The sequence below is a fragment of the Cyrtonyx montezumae genome, unplaced genomic scaffold (genome assembly GCF_038088225.1).
Source record: "Cyrtonyx montezumae isolate F1298 unplaced genomic scaffold, pur_monq_1.0 scaffold_14, whole genome shotgun sequence".
NCBI lineage: Eukaryota > Metazoa > Chordata > Aves > Galliformes > Odontophoridae > Cyrtonyx > Cyrtonyx montezumae.
Genome location: NW_027071870.1, coordinates 14723463 through 14744552, shown reverse-complemented (window position 1 = coordinate 14744552; position 21090 = coordinate 14723463). Strand labels below are relative to the sequence as shown.

At 43.4% G+C, this 21090-nt stretch overlaps 2 protein-coding genes across 4 annotated transcripts in view; one reads left to right on the top strand and one right to left on the bottom strand.

The window, feature by feature from the left end:
* Nucleotides 1-1507: 1507 nt before the first annotated feature.
* On the bottom strand, nucleotides 1508-4839 carry IDI1 (isopentenyl-diphosphate delta isomerase 1). The gene is made up of 4 exons (XM_065731510.1): nucleotides 4501-4839; nucleotides 3357-3449; nucleotides 2642-2772; nucleotides 1508-2110 (listed from the first exon to the last, which is right to left on the bottom strand). The coding sequence occupies exons 1-4, from the start codon at nucleotides 4640-4642 to the stop codon at nucleotides 1793-1795; spliced, it is 684 nt and encodes a 227-aa protein (XP_065587582.1). The 5' UTR covers nucleotides 4643-4839; the 3' UTR covers nucleotides 1508-1792.
* Nucleotides 4840-9207: 4368 nt separating this feature from the next.
* Nucleotides 9208-21090, top strand: part of WDR37 (WD repeat domain 37) — a 37628-nt gene continuing 25745 nt past the window's right edge. Inside the window, exons 1-3 of one of the 3 annotated variants that reach the window (XM_065731509.1) lie at nucleotides 9208-9343; nucleotides 14723-14754; nucleotides 17709-17886. In XM_065731509.1, the coding sequence (XP_065587581.1) occupies nucleotides 17749-17886 (138 nt within the window). In that variant the 5' untranslated portion in view covers nucleotides 9208-9343; nucleotides 14723-14754; nucleotides 17709-17748. Of the gene's footprint in view, nucleotides 9344-14693; nucleotides 14755-17708; nucleotides 17887-21090 lie in introns of those variants that run through there. The other 2 variants (XM_065731508.1, XM_065731507.1) reach the window with 2 other exon arrangements.

Here is a 21090-nt window from a genome sequence, read left to right as displayed (position 1 = left end):
GTGAGAGAGAGGAGCCCTTGGTTCAGTTTAGTAATTATAAACATCAGTGTGTTGTTAAGGCTTTTTCATCACAAATCCAAAATACAGCACTACGTGAGCTGTTAACAAAGAAAATTAACTTAGCCAAAATCAGCACTGGGGGGAGTGCTCAGATGTCAGAGAGTTATCTTCATGGATTTCCATTTACGCACTGTCCCTCATCTACTTCATGTAATAAATTTGTAATTAAAAAGATCGTAAAACACATCGAACTGCTCTCAAAATGTTAAGAACTGTTGAGTTAACTTGGCTTCCATGGCCTTTCTGCTCCGTTTCCCTCGCAGGCTGCTTTCCCAGCTTTTGCTCCAGGTTGAGTTTACACCTTGTTCCCTCCCGCCCATGTCACTTTTGTGCTTACTCAGCATTTTGTTCACGCGTCTGCAAAGAAAAGCTCACTCCCAGTTTTCAGGTTAACAGTTTTAATAGCCATCCTTAAAAGAACCTTTATGACTATTTCAGCTGTTTCAAAAGGTGTTCAAAAGAGACTGCTTGGGTAGCACAGCTGATGAAACCAAGTTAAAGACAACTGCTCCACTGCATTGCTGTTCCCTGCACCGTTGTTTGCTTCAGGTCAGCATAGCACAGCTTGGCCCTGGAAGCTCTACGTGTAGAGCTGTGTTCACAATGAGGATGAGCAACAAAGTGGGAACATTCAGATGGACCTTGACACCAGACACAGATGAGTTAAACCATGTTTCACAAACGAGAAAGTATAGAAAACATCCTATTTCATCAAGAAAACTCCCAAGAAATTAACTGAAGAAATCAGGATGGGGAGGACTACTAACAGCAGAAATCACAAGGCCTTGGGGATTTGGTGGTTTTTTTTTTTAGGGGTGGGGGGAGGAGGAGGGAAGGGCAAGGAGATCCACATGCCCTAGCTGTTGCTCTCTGGAAGATTTTCTAATTAACTCAAATGAAGGCTTGTGTATGCCCACACATTCTCAGTCATGAATTTTGGAGATCAGGAGGTTTGAGCTTTTGAGGACATTAGGAAGAAATCCCAAACGTTGCAATAAGAAGTTTGTCTCAAACTGCCTTCTGTTTCTGTAAGATGAGGAAGAGCTCTCCAAGGCACATCCCTTCTCCAAAAACAGGCTGCCTACCATCTACACTTAGGGTGATTAACCATCACTTTTTAACGAGGAATGCTCAATATTTGCTTGCTAATGAAACAGGCAGGGGAGGGGTAAAAAATGTAAATCAGTGTTTATTATCTACAGCTATAAGACATCATGTAGCAGTTCAAAGTGAAACTCCATCCACAATCCAATTAAAGCTTTTACATGTCTGGGTAACTACACCATACAGCAGCCACAGACACGTTCTGCAATTAAAACTCCTGATTGCTTTGAACTAATTGTTTTTTCTTCACAGGCTATTTCTGTTACATCAGCACAGATCTCACGGTGGTTTGTAATTGGTATTTTGGATGATGAAGGGACGTGAAGTTAGAAATGCACCTAAACTCCCTTCCCAGCACACGTGAGCACGGAAGGCAGGAGGAGCAAACCGGGCACACGCAGGCTGAGGGTTCTTTAGCATCACATGAGGTAACAGAAAGATGAATCTTATGTTTCTTATGTTACTGGGATGGAAGAAGAGGTGAAGAGAGGAAAAAACATTGGTTATAACCACCTATAAAGTTACTTGGTAAACGTGCTCCAGCTGGGCCATTTTTCCCACACTTGAGTCACAAGTTCCCAACCCTTAGACATCACTCCCAGCCTTCAGCATCCCTCACTGCAGCTATTTACATTCTGTGTATTTTTTCACGATCAACAAATTTGTTCAAGTTAGGTAAGTTATCCCACCACTTGAAAAGAAAGGTCTCTGCAATCAGTTTAAACCAGGGGGTAATCTTGACTTCATTCCTCGAGGCTTTGTCTAGCAGTTGCTTCAGTTCTTTCTGGGTCACATAACAGTAGCTCTGGATCTCGTTAGGATCGGGATTCAGCGTTACGTCCTTCTGCACAAATAAGATGTAGTCAATCTCATGTTCACCCCAGACCCCATCGGATTTGGCCTTGTAGTGAATTCGTGTCAGATAGAAGATTTCCTCTGGAGTAACCTACAATTGAAACAAGTGGGCTTTTATTTCCATTAGCAGCAGCAAAGCACAACTGAACCACGTGGCAGCACAGCACAATTAGCAGATATTACTCCCTTCACAGGAAATTACTTTTTCAAGTGTACAAGTGCACAGCATTTCTCTAGTTGGGCTCACCCTGTAATACTGACTAGATTCCTCCAATACACTGAGGTTCAGATAATGTTTGCTAGAGCCTAATGTGCACTGAGGAAAGCAGTGGTGAACCAACATTTGCACCTGCCCCTCATCTGCCACAGAAAGGAGCTGAAAACTGACAGGCTATGTGTAATGGTGACCTAGCAGGGACTGTGCAAATTGCACACCAGGGTAAGCAGTCCTGGGCCAACCTAAGCATCAGCTCCCCCAGCAGCATGCTGTTTCTCCTGTGTGTCACGACACAAGTGTAATTAGTAAGAAAAGCTTTTGATGCTTCAGAATATACCACCTCGTCAAATCCTCCTCATTTTTAAAGCTAGATGTGAAGAATCCCCTCTTCCCTTCTTCCCTTACCTGCTCCATAGGAATTCCTAACTCTGCTTTCATTCGTCTCTGCGCTGCTCTCCGAACTCCAATGGCATCATCTTCTTCCAGCTCCAGTGGGTTGCTCAGTGGATGGCTACAGCAAGTGTTGGTAAAGCAACCTGCAAGAAGTTTCTATCGGTACACTTTGGACATGCATCAATTGCTGCAAAAGCCCCGGGACGTAGAGCAGCTAATCAATGCAACACATTGCTGTTTCTCATTTATAGAGGATGGTCAGATGGGAAGGAGAGTATTTCTACCCCTTATTGTTCTTTCTGTTCATACATCTGGATTTGTCTCCACCAAATACCACTTTGTTCTTTACCAGAGGAATTAAAACACCCTTCACATCTACCAGAGCAATTCCTCCAATGTCATGAAATACGTCTTGCAACAGATGAGTGCATGGCGTTTACCCTTTCTAAAAGCAGGATCAGGCAAGTCAGGGAGCAAGAATTTCCCAAGAACACACATAAGGATAAGCCAGCACTCCAATTATGTTGCTCCATCCACAATAAATGCACATCCCAAATCCAAATGCCCATCCTCTCCAAATCAGAAAATCCTGGAATATCTGCAATGGTTGCAGAACTTTGTGTTATGCTCTGCAGGAGTTATGCTGCAGAATCAGGCTGGCATATTTCAAAACATTTCAATTGCTTTAAAGCAATACATTCTATGAGCAGTGTGTTCCGGTGCTTACCTGGAAATGTGATTTTGGCATTTGATCTCTGCTGCAGTAACAGTTTATTTTCTGTATTAAATAAGAAAACACTGAATGCTCGGTGCAATAAACCTAGAAAGAAAAAAACACAAAACACAAAGCAGTTTTATGGAGGAGAAGAATCACATGAAAAGAAATGTTGAGGCCTTGGAGTAGCCTCACTTACTGATAAAGTAAACTCTAAATTCTTCAAGTGTTAAAAAGCATGGATCTGAGGAAAAACTCAAGAAATTTTCCTTGGAGTTCTGTGCCACTTTATGCCAAACATTATGAAGTTAGAAGAGTGTAGGAACAGCAGTGCAGCAGAAGAGTTGCACTAAGCTCTGTCAGTTCAGCAGTCAACAGTTCAACATTCAAAAAAAGACACGACAATAGAAAATAAACTTCTTCAAACACAGTACAATTGCCTTTCTATTTTCCCACCTCTCCTCAACACAACTTCTGCATTTGTTATTCCTAATTCTTGTGGAAAACATTCTCCCTGACTAACCCAAAGACCATCAATTAAAAGGACAACAAAACCCCTTTCCTAATAGAAGTAACTGAAGCAGAACACGGTGCTGCTCCTCCACGCTGTTATATTTTAAAGTAGCACATTTTAAGGCCAACAGTACCCAGGGCTTCATCACATGAGGAGCACCCAGGAGGGTGGGGGAGGTGACTGCCCCCCTCTGCTCTGCCCTCCTGAGGCAGTACTGCACCCAGGGGCCCCCAGCACAAAAATGCTGTGGAGCTGTTGGAGAGGGTCCAGAGGAGAGCCGTGATGATGGCTGGAGGGCTGGGCACCTCTCCTGGAGAAAAGCTGAGGGAGCTGGGCTTGTTCAGCCTAAAAAAAGGCTCTTGAGAGGCTTTGTTGCAGCCTTCTGCTACCTGAAGGAAGATTTATAAACAGAGAGGAGCCTGGCTTTCTGTGTGAGCAGTGTTAAGACAAGACGGGACGATTTTTAAACCAAACGAGGAGAAGTTCTGATTTGATATTAGGACGAAGTTCTTCACTCAGAGGGCAGCGATGCACAGCTGTCCAGAGAGCTGTGGCTGCCCCATCCCTGGAGGCATCCCGGGCCAGGCAGGCCCGGCACGGCTAGGCGTTATCGCAGCCCAAGGCGCTGGAGCTGCACCGTACCTCTGTCGATGTTCTCATTCAGATGGCAGTTCTTCTTCGTGTCCGCCCCGATCCGACGGTCGTTCTCATCGATGAGGATGCACATCTCAGCCAGGAGCTGCACCTGCTGCTCGTCCAAGTGCTCCGTGCTCACCTCAGGCATGCTGACGGCCGCGCACGCTTTGCCGAGGGCAGCGTGGAACAGAAGAGCGGTGCTGTGACTGCGAGGGTCCGGATCACCGGGCCGCGCTCTCCCGCCGGACACCCCTCGGCCCGGGGAGCACCGGCAGAGCACTCCCTCGCAGCCGCGGCTCAGCTCACGTCCCGGCCGGCTCCGAGTGCAGGCGGCCAGCCCCACGGCAGCGACCCGGCGCACCACGCGCCACATCGCCGTCGCTCCGCCGCAGCCAATAGCGGAGCGCCGAGGCGCTGACGTCATCGCATCGCCCGATCGCCCCACTGCGGCGCAGCACGCCCGGGAGGAGGGGCTTTCGCTCACTGCGTCGAGCGCAGCCAATCGCCACGAGGCTGGGTGGAGGCGCTAGCCAATAAGAAGAGGGAATAGCGGCGAGGTAGCCAATAAAAAAGGGGAAACCTCTGTCCAGCTCACGCCCATTGGGGCGGAGCCGAGGCCTGCGTGCGAGGCCCGGCCCTGCGGGTACAGGGCGGGCGGAGGTGGCGGCTTGAGCTCGGTCCCTCTGTCCTGAGCAATGAGCTAGGACGGACACGGAGCACAGAGAGGTGGTGGAGTCTGCAGTCTGCTCTGGAGACGTTCCAGACCCGCCCTGTGATTCTGTGACTGTGGTCGTACCACAAACATCCGTCACCATTTAAGCCATTTGCTGGTACTACTGCTCCAGAGGAAACCTGTCAAATTTTCTTTCATTTCATTAATATATCCAGATAATAGCTTTACAGATGTGCCTAAAATTGTCCGACTGCTGGGGACATGCAGCAGCACAGCAGCTCACAGCACGTTCTCCTGAGAGCAAAGACCCTTCTGCCCCAAAGCCCAGAGACGCTGCCTGTAAACGTGGCATTGCTGACGCTCAGCACGTTCAGTGGCCAAAGCTGCTCTTTGCTCCGCAGCACTGTGGATTGCAGGGGCTGAGTGTGTCACACGCGGCTCTCTGGGTGGGAGGGAGCACTTCGTTGTCAGCAACGTTTTATAGAAGGCAGTTACAGTGTTTGTCAAGCTCTGAAATTGCCCAACTCATTGATTTCTTCACGGACAGAGAAAGAAACACCTTTTCTGAACAGGAATCGAGCGCGGGCAAGATGTCAAGGTGAACTGCTCATATGCAGATATGCACTGCACATTCAGGCTACACAGTGAAGGCACACCAGAAGAGTGCTCCTATAGCAGGAGGAAAAGAGATTTATTTCCTAGTAATGACTATCCAGAACGTCTATAAAGGCATTTTAGAACCTGTGAAACAGAGCCTTTAGCTCTGGGCAGAGAAACAAAGTATTTCACCTGCGCTGATGTTTGTGAGCAATGTGTCCCAGTTCCCAGCAGATAATAAGAGATAAAAGAGCAGCCGGAGAGGACATCAGAGTCAAAACAATCCCTTATCACAAAAGAGAAAAGTGAGAGACCTCCCAAGCTTTCTGCTAGACGCTTTTGGGATCAGGCGTTTTATGTCATCCCTATCATCTTTCATCTCACTCCCTCCCCCTCCTCCAGCCTTGCCCTGTACCTTCAAACGAGCTGTGTTAAAAGTAAAACATCATAGTTCTCGTAATGCTATACATTGTGTTGAAACCTCAGAACTTTTGCTCCACCTTGCATAAACAGAAACATGCATTAAATGACACGTATATTTCTTTAAGACTTGATTTCTTTTATGCATCTCTTGAAGTCTGCTTAATTTATGCAGCTCTTAAAGTCTGATTGTTTTCAAATGCTTTCCCAATGAGGACAACAAGGAGAAGGCCGTTTCTTCTCACCACTGGGAAGTCTCTTATTTCACCTGAAAATCCAAACAGCTGCAAATCCCTGATGGAATTTCACTGTCTGCTCAGTTAAAGGGAAATGCAAATCCACCAAACTGGAGTACAGCATTTTAATTGTCCAGGAAGTTAAACTAGAAGGCAGTAAACTACAGGATAAATAAATGCAGAATAACATGGCATGTGGCTTCAACCTGGAACACACAGACTTGTGGAATAACTCTGTCCCCACTTCTCCACTTGCCAAAGAAAATATATTGTTTCTCCACCCTTCACATACAGTCTGTCTTTCTTTAAAGCTTCCTGCTCACTTGTTCTAAAGCTCAAGACTGCCAGTTCACTTCTTTTAGCTACAGAGCTATCCCATCTCCTGATGTCCCTGAAGAATCCTTCTAGAAGTCTGCTTCTGGCCCAGAATCATAGCTCTTCAGAGAATATTTGTGTGAAGGGTGCAGAGCCAACACCAGCCAGGACTTCATCAGTTCTGGCAGGTAATACCTCCCCATCCTTAAGAGTCTTCACTTTGTTTGGCCCTTCATTCTTAAAAGTCCTATTTCAGGGGAGTGCATTGCTTTTAGCTTGCTTCAGAGGACAGATGGCTTCATAGCAAAAATGTAATACATGTGTACTAAGTATATCAGCAGTAAATCAGTGCGTTGTATATCCATTTGGTTTTGCTATCTCGAGTGTGATGGAAAGTGTTACAATGGAGAGCTTCTGGATGCTCCTGCACAGCATAAGGTAATGATAAATAATATAGGAAACAGCTCATTTAGCCAGGAGTTATTAGGAAGGCTCTTCTATGAAGGAAGAAATGATCCTACAGTGCTTTTCTCCTCTAGATCACAGAATCACAGGATTGTAGGGGCTGGAATGGACCTCTAGAGATTGAGTCCCCTGACAAAGCATTTCCCTAGAACAAGTTGCACAGGTAGGCATCCAGGCGGATCTTGAACGTCAAGACAAAACAACAAAAACCCAATAAACAAAACAGCAGCAACAACAAAACCCTTACTTAACTTTCAGTAAGCCTCATGCTAACGATTCCTGCCCCGTATTTGTCTAGGCTCCTGTGTTGGTATCTATTCAAGTGTCCTTTTAACAAATCAAGTAGTGTGTGAGAAGCAGTTTGTTCTGCACCTGTTGCTGCAGACTAAACAGTGCCTTGCTACCCCTGGAATGCACTATCAAAACAATACTGGTCACAGGGCCGGAGTGACAGCAGTGCCAGTTGCCACACATTTCTCTTGAACAGGGGACTGCATCCATATAAGGCTTGCTGCTTTTCAGGTGAGAGTTGGCCCGTATCAAGGAAGAAATTGCTTAAACGTTGTTTCCTTACTGCAGTGTTTCACATTGCTTCTTCAAGAAAGAAATGGTGCTATCTTTATTGCCCCCTGCTGTTAGAGAGTGAGTGAGGGAGAGAAGTGAGAGAAGTGTTATTGCAGAAAAATCTCATATGAGGATTCATGTGTGCTTTCTGGACAGATATACATTTCTTCCTCCATACTGTAATGGCACAGTAGTATGATATTAGGATTATGTGATTTTGGCAGAGATGATAAGGCTTAAACAGTTAGGAATTGCACCGCTGAAAACTTCAGCTGTGACTTGGATAATGTGGCTGAGATAGCTGCAATTGCACTGATTATAAAGAGAATTCAGAGTGGTCAGAGTGGCATCTACTGAGGCTGTGTTCCAGCCCAGACAGTTCTGTTCTACCTCCTGTCCATCTTCTGCCAGTGCCACCTCCCTCCCCCTGGAGCTATTTAGATATTCTTTCTGCTCCTTTCCTTGTTCTTTGTGGCAGTGCTGAAAATCACAAAATCAAAGAATCACAGAACTGTAGGGGTTGGAAGGGACCTCCAGAGATCATCGAGTCCAACCCCCTGCCAAAGGAAGTCAAACCCCCAGCCCAGGTTGCACAGGTGGGTGTCCAGGTGGGTCTGGAACGTCTCCAGAGAAGGAGACTCCACCACCTCTCTGTGCAGCTGTGCCAGTGCACTGTGAAGAGTGAAGGGAATAGAGGAAAAGAAAATGAAGTCCTCAAGCCATTAGGCCGCTTATCTTGGAATGTAACCTCCAATGAGGATGCTAGTATGAACTAAACCACACTTTTTTTTTTTTTGTCTGTGTCAATACAATTAAGACATGGGAGCACAAAAGGAGGTAGAAAGGAAAAAGAAGACAAAAGAGGTCGGCCGGTGCAGTTGTAGCTGGGGAGGACATGAAAAGAAAATATGCTAATAGTTTTAGCCCTCGCAATGAGGCACATGTTCTCTGGCCTTTCCAGACCTCTTCTGAGGCTGTCGGCATCTGAGGGAGGAAATAATTAGGCACAGGCCTCTTTTGACTTCATAATCTGCCGCAATGAATAGGAATGTTAGGTGGAGGCTTCTTCAGAGCCTTAATCACCAAAGGAACTAATCCCATTTCAATTATGAGCTGTACGCTTCAAAGCGAGCAGAACTCCGCGCTTGCCCTTGATTTACTATTTCTTCCACACTGCAGACCAACGAGAATTACGGATCCAGTATTTTCTATCTCAAACACTAACAATTCCGGCAGCGCTTTGGGCACGTTTCCCCGCACACCGGGGTGGCCGTGTGCCCCCGCTCTGCTCTGAGGCAGCGGGAGGGACTCGGTTCGGCGGCGGCTGACACGCCGTGCGGTGCTGCGGGGCGGGGCGGGCCCGGTCTCCATGGCGGCGTTGCGGGGAGCGGGAGCCGCGCGTTGCTTCCGCCCACCGCCGGATGTCGCCGCGAGGGCCGTTGTGCCGGAGGCGCGTCGTTGGCGGAGCGCGGCTGCTCGCTGCCGCCGTTCCCCTCCCGCCCTCGCCTTCCTCCTCCTTCTCCCCGCCGCCGCCCGTCCGCGGCTCTGCCCCTTTCCGCCCGCCCGCTGGGGCTGACAGGTGAGTGCGGGGCCGCGCCGCCCCCTCCCCGCTCCCTCCCTCCCCGCGGACCCTCCGCCATCTTCCCGCCCGCTGCGACCCTCGCGCTCGGCAGCGGCTCCCCGAGGGGCGGAGGTTCGTTACCTGCGCCTTGCTGCCGGCCTGGCCCCGTCAGGCGGACCTGCACGGCCCTCCGTAAAAGCGAGAGCTGCCGTGTCGTTGTTATTTTTGTAACCGCTGAGGCTGGGGGATCATCCGCTCCCGTAGGAATTGGGGATGCCTGCTTAGGAAGCTGCGAACTTTGTGTGCTGCTGCGTGTCCTAAGGCCGGGCCGTGCGTGGCGGCCGGTTAAGCACGGGCTGAGTGCTGCTCCGTGCGTGGATGGAGTGGGGCAGGGCAGGGCAGGGCACAGCAGGGCCTTGGGCTGCGGGAGATGGGTCTGGAACTGGCTGCAGTGTGTGGTTCGCCTCCGCCACCATTCATTTGCAGTGTTTCCCTGAGCTCAAAAGTGTGGAAACGAATGGTGGAGGAGAATGAATATACTTTCCGTATTAAAAGGTTGAATAGATTTCAGTTTCCAGGTGCAGTCGGAGGGATCTATAAAGATTGTGCTTGTACAAAGGCGGGGAAAACTTTTTCAAGTTGATCCTCGAATTGCTGCTCAAGTGTGTTCCTGAGAAGACAAACTTCGGTGTGTCCTTACCCTTGCTGTTGCTTCTTCCAGCCTGTCAATTTTTGACTCGTTACAGTGTTTCTGCTTTCTATAACAGTAGCTCCTGGAAGATATAAAGAACTGGTGGAACCACTTCTCTGGAGTGATTCAGTGTCACTGAATACACCTTGAAATTACACATGCCTCTATTGTTCAGGCACTCAGTTTGGAGCGTCACAGCAGTATCTTTTTGGATAATAAACAAAGTTCTCAGGCGGTTTTCCAAGCAAGCCTGCTGTTGTCATTTTGGTTACATGACATTTTAAAAAGCAAGCTGGTAACATCAAGAATCCACAGGCATATTTTCATATGAGTAGTTTATATTAGATAAGATCTCATGCTTGCATGTGTCATTCCTAACGTGTCTTTCTGCAATAACTTTAGATGTAGCTTTGTGTTCTGTGGGCTGGAACAGTATCTTTGAGAGGTGCATTGATGAGGTGTTAGAATTCAAGGCAGAAGTGTCATTTGTGTTTTTAATGCTGCTTTCTCTCTGTATACACCTGTTCTTAAACTAGGTTTATTATGTTACATTTAAGTATAACTTTCTCTGAGACTATCTGATGTGGGCATGCTCAGACCTTGTCTTCCGTTTAAATTTAGGACTTTTTAATAGTTGCAGAGCCTCTTGACTGAAGTGCTTGAGAGTGTTGGTAAGTCATGTGAGGAAATGTGTGAGAAGGGTGAAAGTATCTTGAAAGAGAAGCTTACTTCTGCATGAACTAGAAACTGCAAACCAGAGTTACTACATCATGTAGGGAGAAGTGAAGAAGTGTTGTGCTGAGGTGAGGATTATGTTGTGGATTTTGTAGGCCCTGGAGCTAAGGCTTGCATCGTGCTGTGGGTGATGAAGGCCAGGCTGTGAGGCCTGTTTGAGATGCTGCTGCTTCCAGACTCTGCAGGGAGGGTGTGCCAGCACCAAGAACTGTGAGAGTCTCCTTCCAAGCCAGAAGGGTTTATTGGTTTTTCACCATCAGGGAATTCCTGCTGATGATTGTGAGATGTTGTGTTTCAGAGTAGTAGGAGTGGGGACTTGCAGTGCTTTTGCATGCTGTCAGGAGATCTAGTAGGCCATATGAGGAAGTGTTTAAAGGGTGTACTGTACGAAAGTTGCTTATCAGTGCTTCTGAGAAGTGTGCTGGATGTGTTACATGTACTGTCAGAGCTGCTTGCTTCTGTTGCTGTCTTAGCAGTAAAATGTTCTAATTTCTTAGCAACTGATGTACTCCCAAGTGAAGGTATTAGAGGTTATTCTGCTTGCATAAAAATATACTATCAGCTTATCTAGTAATAAAAGCCTGGATATTTGGTTTGTTTAGAGACAGCACAGTAAGATTCCGGCCTCTAAATGGGCTGCAGTGCTTCCTTAAACAAATGCCTTTGTTTACAATGAACCACCTTTGTGCCTTGGGATTCCTCGCCCTCAAGTCTTGTATTTGCATAGCTGTACATGCAACCAGACTCCTGAGCTGTTAGGGATTTGCTACTATGGGATTGAGAGCTAAAGGGTCTGTGAGACAGCTAAGGAAACAAAGTGGGTTTGGAGGTTGCTCTTTAGGACTGAACTAGCAGGAAGTCATTTAGCAGGACTCCATGCTTTTTTGAACTTTCCAAGAAAAATCACCTAATCAATACTTATTAATAAAATAAAGCACAATATATATTTGGGTGGCTAGGTATTCATGGTGTTAAATGCAAGATTTTGTTTATGTTGTATGTAGTATTTAAGCTAATTGAAACAGCATATTCACTGGACATAGTTTAAACGGCTCTCTCAGGAATGCTGTGTGCTTTCAGTGCCTCAGAGTTCTTTGCTCCAATGGCATCAGTCGATCCAGACAAGTTTCTTTTATATTCTAGGTAAAACATCATCTATTTTTAATAACAGTTATTATTTACTATCTGCTAAAATAAGTACATTTGCTTATATAAGGGTATTTCTTTTTTTCTATAGTAGTTGGCAGGCTCAGTCAGTGTTGCATTTTGATGGGATTGCAACATTTGCTGATATAGCTGAATTAGCAGGATCAAAGCTTGCTAGCAGCAAAACTGGACTGCTTTATGCTTCAGTGTTGTGTTAGAATCTTGCCTGTAGTAGGCATCTGCTAACGTGCTGAAGTTTTTATCGCTGGCTTCCAGCTGCATAATGCAATTAAAATTCATCTGTGTGGTTTCTTTTTGATGCTCTCTGTCAGAGGGACGTTGTCACCTGTTCACTGGTGGCTGCCTTCCTCTCTGACATGTCAAGTAACATCCAGTTTTGTTTGAAAGCATGCTGTACTTGATTTAGGAAAAAAAAGTCACAGTGCAATGCTTGAGTGGGTTTTGTAACGTTTGAGCACGCTTATTGCTGGTTCTAGCATCATCTGTGATGATCTGGAGTGGTTTTGTGTCCTAAACATTTATCTTTAGAAAAACACCTAGTGTTGCAAAGGAGTCTGTTTAACCTGATCTTTCTTGCTGTGCTGTACTCTTGGAATTTGTATTGAATGAAATACATTTGAATATATGATGTCCTTGAAAGTAATTGTTCACTAAAGTCTGGATGTGGAGTCATCAGTGTAGGAGAGACAGACCATTGGAGCTTGTCCAGAGGAGGGCCACGAAAATGATCCAAGGGATGGAACACCTCCCTACGAGGTCAGGGTGACAGAGCTGGGGCTGTTCAGTCTGAAGAAGGCTCTGAGGTGACCTGAGAGCAGCCTTTCAGTATCTAAAGGGGAGCTACAGGAAAGAAGGGATCAGCCTCTTTAGCGGGGTCTGTGATGATAGAACAAGAGGAAGAACAAGAGGAAGAGGTTTCAAGCTTAAAGACAGCAGATTCAGGTTAGGTACAAGGAAAATGTATTTAACAGTGAGGACGGTGAGGCACTCGAACAGGCTGACCAATGGTTTGGTGGCTATCCCATCCCTGAAGACTGTCAAGATGAGGCTGAATCAAGCCCTGGGCACCCTGATCTAGCTGTGCATGGCCCTGTTCGTTGCAGGGTGTTGGACTATAGATGGCCTTTAAAAGTCCCTTCCAACTCTAAAGATTCTTAGATTCTATTCTGTGACTTCAAAATGGAAGTTTTACTCCTTCAAATTAGACACCTTTGCATACTAATGAAAGTTGTAGGGGTATAGTTTGACTTTTGAATTCCCATGAGTAATGCTGTCAAACTGAGTTATATGCAGTTAAGAACTGTAACAGTTCTCCTGTCTTCCTCTTTCTTTCCTGCTGCATGAAAACAACAGGTTAATTGGTATCTTTATTTCCGAAGGTGTTATTGTTGCACAGGACAGTACCGTTGTAATAAACCTTTGTTTCTTACATAGTATGCACTGAATTTTTGTTCTGAAACATATTTGCAACAGAAAGGCCTGAAACTGTTCAAGAGATTTAAGAGCACACAGAAATCCAGTACAATTGTTTTGTTTTGACAAAATCCTTTAAATAGTAAGTGCTGGTATTGCTAAACTTTAAACAAAATGGAGCAGGCCGATCTTGGGTAAGAGATGTTGCTGAAATTTCCTGATGCTCTCCCTTTCCAGACCTGTATGTTGTCTTGAATGAGCAAAAAAGGAAAGGCAGTACTGTAGCTGTTTGGTTTGAGCTCTGACGCTTCTTAAAACATATTTTCTTTCTGGCTTCAGCAGTATCCATACTCCAGGAGTTCAGTGCAGCAGACTGCTGCTCTTATTCCATATTCAAAAGTAGAAGCATGCTAGTACGATTGTTGGATTGCTGCACTGAATTAAGTTAAGTAGTGACACCAGTGTGTGTTGGCAACAAGACCAATGGCAATTTTGTTCAGTGCCATTTCTTTATTGTAACTGAATAAATTGGTAACTGGCTGCACATCTGCTGTTTACTGTTACTCTAATGAACTATTTCCTGAGAATATATGGTAACATCTGTTACGCAAAGGTAGGTGACAGAACTTTAATTTAGCAGACTGTAAAATATGATTTGAGTTTAATTAAACAGCATAATTGAAATACTGAAGAGTCTTTACATTCAGAAATCAGTAATCACCTGTGGTCTAGTCTCTTTTTGAGGACACGGTTTTTTTTCTTTCCCCTACTTCTGCTGATTGAGTTGGTCAGAAATTCATTCTCTTGAGGCTCTGACAGATTGCTGTGTGAAGAACGCTGTGCAAACGCAGAGCTTTCCCAAATGGTTGAGTGGAAATGCTCAGTATGTTTTACAGGCTCCCTTGCAATAGTGCAGTACTTTTTTACTGGTGTGCCTTTTCTGAACGTAGTTCAGTTATACAGTACTTTTCACCCTTTTCTGTTTTTTATTACTATTTTTTCCACTTTTTTCAGTTTTACGTTCTCTATTTTTAGCTTTTGTGAATTCAGCTTCACTCACTCAGGAAGCTAGCCCCATCCTTCCTGGTGATACTTCATGCTGCTTGTCACATTTGTAAGTGGAGGGGAAGTGAATGCACCTTCTCAGGACCCATTTGAATGTTCTGATTAACATTATGTGACTAATAATATATAAGAGGTCATTTTTATGCCTTTTTTTCTTAGATTGCTTGTCTCAGATTTGCTGCTTAGCCTTGATGTGTATTTCGTACTCCATTGCTCCCTTCTGTCACCTGGTGTGTTCTAACTACAGAAGTTTCATAACTGTGAAATACTTTGGTTTGTGTACTGCTGACTGTTTGACTAATCAATATTTAATGTGGTTTTCATAGGATATGTAACATGACACTGATATTCTGGACAGGTAATTTTTGCTGTTTGACAACCTTACCTAATCAGGGGAATCAGGTAACTGCTAGAAATGAGCACCTAATATATTTATTATTTTTTTTTAGTGTCGTATTGCCAAGGATCTGTTCTGTAAAATCTACTCTTGAAAAACGTACAGCTGCTTACTGTTGCAGTTAGGATTCAAAACACTTCTGAAATTTCAAAGAGAAGTTCGTGTTTAAAGGGACACAGTCATGACTTTTCCACTCTGGCTGTTACAAACTGGCCGTTGCTGCTCCCTTACTGAAAGGTGGTGTGGCCTTTTGGTGGAAGTAAGAGTAACATGAAAGGCAGTTAAGCCGGTGCCCCTCTGTTCCTCCTTCCTGTCCTCTGTGTGCACATGCCTGCTTGTCGCCTCTGGGTTGCAGCTTTGCTCTGGCTGCAGGAGCTGTGCATGCTTGCTCTCCCGAACAGTGCATGGATGTGGTCACGCCGGGGCATGAGTGGAGTGTGGCGAGTGCTTCGTATCTGGCCTGTTCTGTTGGCTCTGAAAGTAGAAACTCTCGTGTAGTTCATGCGGGAATTTCACCCTGTATAAGTTATCATCTTGCCGCCTTGACTGTGTCCCTTTAAATTCCACATGGCACAGTGTGTGCTGCTTTATAGGTGCTGAATCTGTGTGTCCCAGAGCAGTCCAGAACATCGTGTTTCTTGGTGAGGTGCTCTGAAATGAAGTAGCTTGGCAGCAGAGGGCAAGTGGAAGTTAGCATAGCAAGAACAGTGCCTAGTAAGGAGTAAATGTAAACCATATTAATGCCTCTGTATATAGCCACAGCTTAGAAGCCAGTAGCTGGCCGGAACTAGATGTTGGGTTTCCTTCTCTGGCATTTAAGTGAATGATGTGAGCTGATTTATGTGATTGCACACAACTGTGTGTATGTATGGAGAGCTAACTGTTCAACGCATCTGTGCGCGCAGTTTGTTGTGCTGCAGCACACTGCAGGAACCCCTAAACTGAGAGGCACCAAAAGAGTGTTTCCCAAGTGAGATAAGAGAATAGAAAAGAGGAGAATCTTCAGCCATGTTTGGTGTCTGAAAAGAAACACAAATGTGGTGAGGGCTGCAAGCCAGTTCTTAATTCTTGACCATATGTTCAAGAACAGGAAGATAGTGAAGCCCAGAAAATTGACAATAACTTGATTACAGGGTTGGCTTTTTTTTAATTATTATTTCAGCCCTGTCTCTCTATGATAGAGGCTCTTAGCCACAGGGAAAAATGAAACCTAGTGAAATAAGAAACGACCTAATGGCAGTTCTTTACTTTCTTCTTAGGTATATGTATATATATATATAGCTAATTAGTTACTGCTCATTAATCACACATGAAAAGCTCCAGTGGGATTAAGTGCGGGGGAGGACTGTGCAGTCCACTGGAAATTAATAAAATCCTTTCAGTGAAGTACAGGATACTGGGGCAACCTGAATTTTTGTTTTAGATTCCCTCTGAGATTGGTGTCAGGTTGCTGGAACTCAGATGTTCCAATAGCTCATAAAATACCAGGTACTTTTTGAGAAGATGTGAGGATTATGGGCATAAAACCTCTAGTTAAAACTAGTCTTATTTGTATATCTCTATATTATTTTGTGGTATAAAAGTGCAGGCAAATTTAAAGCAGTTTTTATTCTCAATACATGCTGTGTTTTTAGTAAGTGATCCTTTTCCTTGGCTTTATGATATGTTAAAAAGTTGAGAGTAGCACATTGAAACCACCAAACTGGTTAAGGCCGGGTCTTTTCATAGTGACGGTGCTCATTCCTAGCTTGAGATCTGGTGTGTTGGCGGATCTTAAATTGGAAGTAGCCCTGGGTTTCATTTATATTTTTCTTTGATCAGCTTGTCTGAAAGGAAGCTCAGTTGCCTTGTCAGCTTTGCCAACTCTGCTCTCCTATTTCTCTGCGGACTGTTGCAGTTATTTTAAGTTGTAATTGTTGTTTTGGCAATCATTTGTGCTGGAGAATGAATTTTTATTTTGTTCTCGATGTTCGTGATTAAAAAAATTTGAAGAATAAATCCTAAAGTACTTGGAACGTTTAACAGCTGGTACCCTATGAAGCTGAAAATAATTTCTGCTGAATATTTGGTTTAATTAAAAAAAAATCCAGAAACGGTTTGTTTTTAAAAAATAAATAAAAATATTTTGACCTAAGAACATCTCCACTTGTTTATGCAAGAAATCAAACGCTATTTGAGTTTTCTTAAACAGGGGAAAGCAGTACATCATGCATGGTAATACTATTTGGAGATACTGTCAGGTGTTGTACGGTTATCAAAATGCATATTTGACTTCAGCAAGCTGACAAAGGTTAAAAATTAGTGGCAGCAGCCTGGTAAATCAGGCTTACTTTCGCTGTCCTGATATGTCAAGTGCACTTCTACTATCTAAGAGAGTGAATCCACGAGCTGTCAGAAATGGTGGAAAGCAGTTTCCATCTGCTACACCTCTTAATTACATGAACTCAGTTTTATATACTAGTGCTTGAAGTTGCATTATGTGTTCCTAACCTGACAGTGTCCCTAAGTTATCATGTCTGTTTGCTTTCATTTTCCAGCTGGGTTTTAATTTTGCATGCATTTCAGTGAAATATGGTATGCGTAATAATTGTTTCCTGGAAGCATTTTGGGGCTATTGCTGCTGGTACTCGCCAAAGTCAGGAAGGCAGTGAAATCTGTTTTCCTTTTGTGTCGGTTCATTAACTAATTCAAAAGTAATGCAGAAATGATCCCATTCTTTATTTGCTTAGTTACTTACATGTTTTTGAGCTTAATATGGTTTCCCAAATAGCTGTAAGTAATAAGGATGTCTGTACTTTAATGACACCCCAAACAACTCCAAAATTTAGCATACCTAATATTTTTGTTTTGAGGAAACTTGTTAAGCTTTGGTTGGTTTGGCAGAGCAAGCGGTGACATTTAATGCTTGTCCTTAGTTTATCGTAGGAGCCTCTGTGAAGCTGTTGTTTTGAAGTAATGCCAATAGAAAGTGGAAGTTGTGCATCTGCTCGCCAAGCAAAGCAGAAACGCAAATCACACAGTCTTTCAATCCGAAGAACCAACAGTTCTGAGCAGGAACGGGCAGGACTGCAGAGAGACATGTTGGAAGGGCAGGTAAAGTAGAACTCCACTGCTTAGGTAACTTCCTTTGTGGGTGATGGTTTTATTGAACAGTGTATTCTATGTGGAAAAAAAACCCAACAAACAAACAAGAATAAGTAATGAAATACAAGCTGGAGAAACAGCAGACATTTTTGCTTTCGATTTTGACTGTCTATGAAGACTACTGATGCAGATACTGGCAGTGTTTTGGGTTGTTTCCAGACTCATGAAACCTTTTATTAGCTTTTATGTATTACGTGAGTGGTGAAAGCATTACCAAAGCAACAGCCTGCTCAGTGTGCTGTGCCTCCCCCTGCCATTTCCCTGCATCTTGAAGATGAAGACTGATTCATGATTTTTTAAGTTTGAATTTGGACTAGTACTCAGGTACTCAGGAGTATGAGTAACCTGAAATATGTTATTACAACTCTGAAAGGGAAGGTATTAGTGGGTACCCAATTCGGCTTTCCTTTTCTGTAGTGTAAAATATTTTCTTTGAGTGTATTTCTGCCTGCTTGTCAGGTGTGAGCTAAATTACATTTAAGTGTTTCTTTTTTGTTTTGTATTGTTTTTGAACTTGTCTCAACTTATTTCTTTTCTGTGCACTCAAATTTAAGTGATTGAACAACAATCATAAATTTCCCTAATGCTTATAGTCATATCAATCTCTGTAGTGGATGCAGTCAGGGGCCACTCGGAATTCTTTGCCTTACAATAAACTGTAGCTGAGACCTCCTATAGGAAGTGCCTAAAGCAGGGCTGGCAAATAACAGTTAGAAATCCACTTAGTATCAAATTGAATATGCAGTGTTAATGCGGGCCTGGCAAAGATGATGTAACACTGGATTTGTATCAGAATTGTTATGAAATACTGTTTAGCTGTGAGAAACCTCGCTTTCTCTGCTGGATTGTCTGCAGGTACTCTGATGTGAACAGCTTGTATTTCTGTAGTGTGACAGGCTTTCCTACTGAATCTGTTATTCAGTTAATTACAGTATTAATTTTGTCATCCAGAGGTTGAATCTGAATGCTTTCCTGCACAGAAGACTACTCATGTTTTGTAACTGAAAACAGTTGCAGCCTCACTTCAGGAATGAAGAGCAGCTGAGAGGTCAAGCTGTGTTGCCACATCAGTGTAGAAAACAAAAATATTAACCTATTCTGGTATTTCTCATCAAACTCTACGTGTATTACATTATAATATATAGATGTTTTAAATGCTTTATCAATTACCTTTCTTAATTTGTTGACTATTAATATTGAACAGCTCACTAGGCAATTCTAACATGTAGAGGGTATTAATGCTGTTTCACAGTGGAGCCGTAAATGGCGTGAGATCTGAGTAATGTTTCTTACCATGTTGGTTTAGATTTGCTGATGCTTTCAGGCTCTGAGAAGGAGGTTAAAAACCATCTCTATATTCTAAAGTTTTAGTAGGATAAGTGAATTTCTTTTATAATCTGGAATTAGTGGATAGTTGAATCAGAAGTATTTGTTCAGTCTAGTGTTTCTCTTAACAGTGTTCAATTTCTGTTGTATTCTTGCTTAGACACTTTTGTCCCAAGCTTATATTGATCTGCATCTGTTTGATATTCTGGTTCTCTGTGAATGTATAAACAAAAGTACCCTCTGAAGGGAGAGGGGATGAAGATGTGGAGGTGAATAGCTGAGGAGATGTGAGGAGCACAGGATCACTTCTTTCAGCTTTGTGCCTGTTTATGACAGTTGAAAGTATCACATCATTCATAGAAGACTGAATAATGAATGAAGCACGTGTGCTCTGTGCACATCTATTAGTGGTTCCTCTTGTTCTTGTTGTTAAACTCGATGTCCATAAGTAACCTGTCTGGCTTTTTGAGGACAGTCATCCTGAACATATGAACCAGAATGTTACATTAAATTCTGGTTGCTTACGTGCTGCGTCGATCAAAGATACCTGCTGCCCTCTAATGGCTACCATGCACGTTTGTTCTTGGTTCAGTTTATAGGAAAGGAAACAATTTATTTTGGGTTTGGCTTTGCTGAAACACTTAAGAACAAAACAAGCTATAATTATCCTTAAACTTCCTTTGAAATAATGATTTTCACTGTAATCTGGGTGATCTCCTATATTAATGTTATGTTCCATAATGGTTTTTCTGTAGTTCAAGACCTCTAATAGTGGTGGCTTGCATCGTAGCAGAATTTTGTGGCAGGATTTCCTTTTTATAGCTGATGATTTCAAGACTTAAATACTTTTTTTCTTTTTCATGTTTTTTTTTTTTAATGTTACTTAAATGCACATTCCCTGTGTATGTGATAGATGAATGCTGAGATGGCAGTTATGCTGCAAAGGATAAGCATTTTTATTGTTAGGGTAAGGCCCACTAAGCGGAAGCTCTGTGTGAAGCAGTTGGCTAACTAGATAAGTAATAACTGCATAGGCCAGCTGCATGTTTTAGCATTTCAGCAACTGAAGAAAAGAACAGTTTTAGTAGAATTTCCTTGCACATTGCACAAGGATGGCTCAATTATTGGTTCATATTTGTAGATTAGAGCAGCTAGTAGATTGATTTACTGCAGTTACTAGACTAATGACAGTGTTTTTTTCTTTTCTACCTTGCCATTTTTCAGTAGTGTATTTTGCTTTGAATTTTATAAGATATTTGTTAGTGCTGGGTCTCGAGTTTATCAGTATACTACATTCAGTTGTCTTTACTTGCTGTCTTCTGAACAGCTTTCAGTAATTGATACGCTGATTCACCTTGGATCCCAGCAGAAATCAATACTTGGTTGGTTGGGATATGATGTGTGTTTCATTACTGAAAACATGGTGCTGAACCCTGTTCAATAAAATTAAACTGCCTGCAGAAACTTGTGATCCAGCTGTACTGAAGTTAAGACATTTACCTCTTTTCTTAGTGGTTTTATCATGTACTTATTTTTATTCCTCAGAACTGTTATGCAGAAGAAGAATTCAGCCCTTCTCTGTAACTGCGCCTCAAAATATTTTCTGTGATGAGGAAATTTCTAGAATAATATGTGAGAAGGATTAGAAGGATTAGAACTGTTTCTTTATGCTTTTTTTAAACTGTTTCTTTCATGCTTAGTTACAGTTAGTGACAAGAGTAGGTAACTGATTAAAAGCTAAGTTTGTCTAGAGCTTTGGTAAGTAAAGTATCATTGCAGAACACCTTCTTAAGCTAATGTGTAGTCAACTTCTGAAATACTTGGTCA

Excerpts from the sequence above, each read along its gene's own strand:
- IDI1 (XM_065731510.1), bottom strand. The coding sequence starts at position 4,642 with ATGCCTGAGGTGAGCACGGAGCACTTGGACGAGCAGCAGGTGCAGCTC. Across the intron at positions 2,773-3,356 it reads TGCCAAAATCACATTTCCAG|GTTGCTTTACCAACACTTGC; the intron begins GTAAGCACCGGA and ends AACTTCTTGCAG. Across the intron at positions 2,111-2,641 it reads TAGGAATTCCTATGGAGCAG|GTTACTCCAGAGGAAATCTT; the intron begins GTAAGGGAAGAA and ends TTTCAATTGTAG.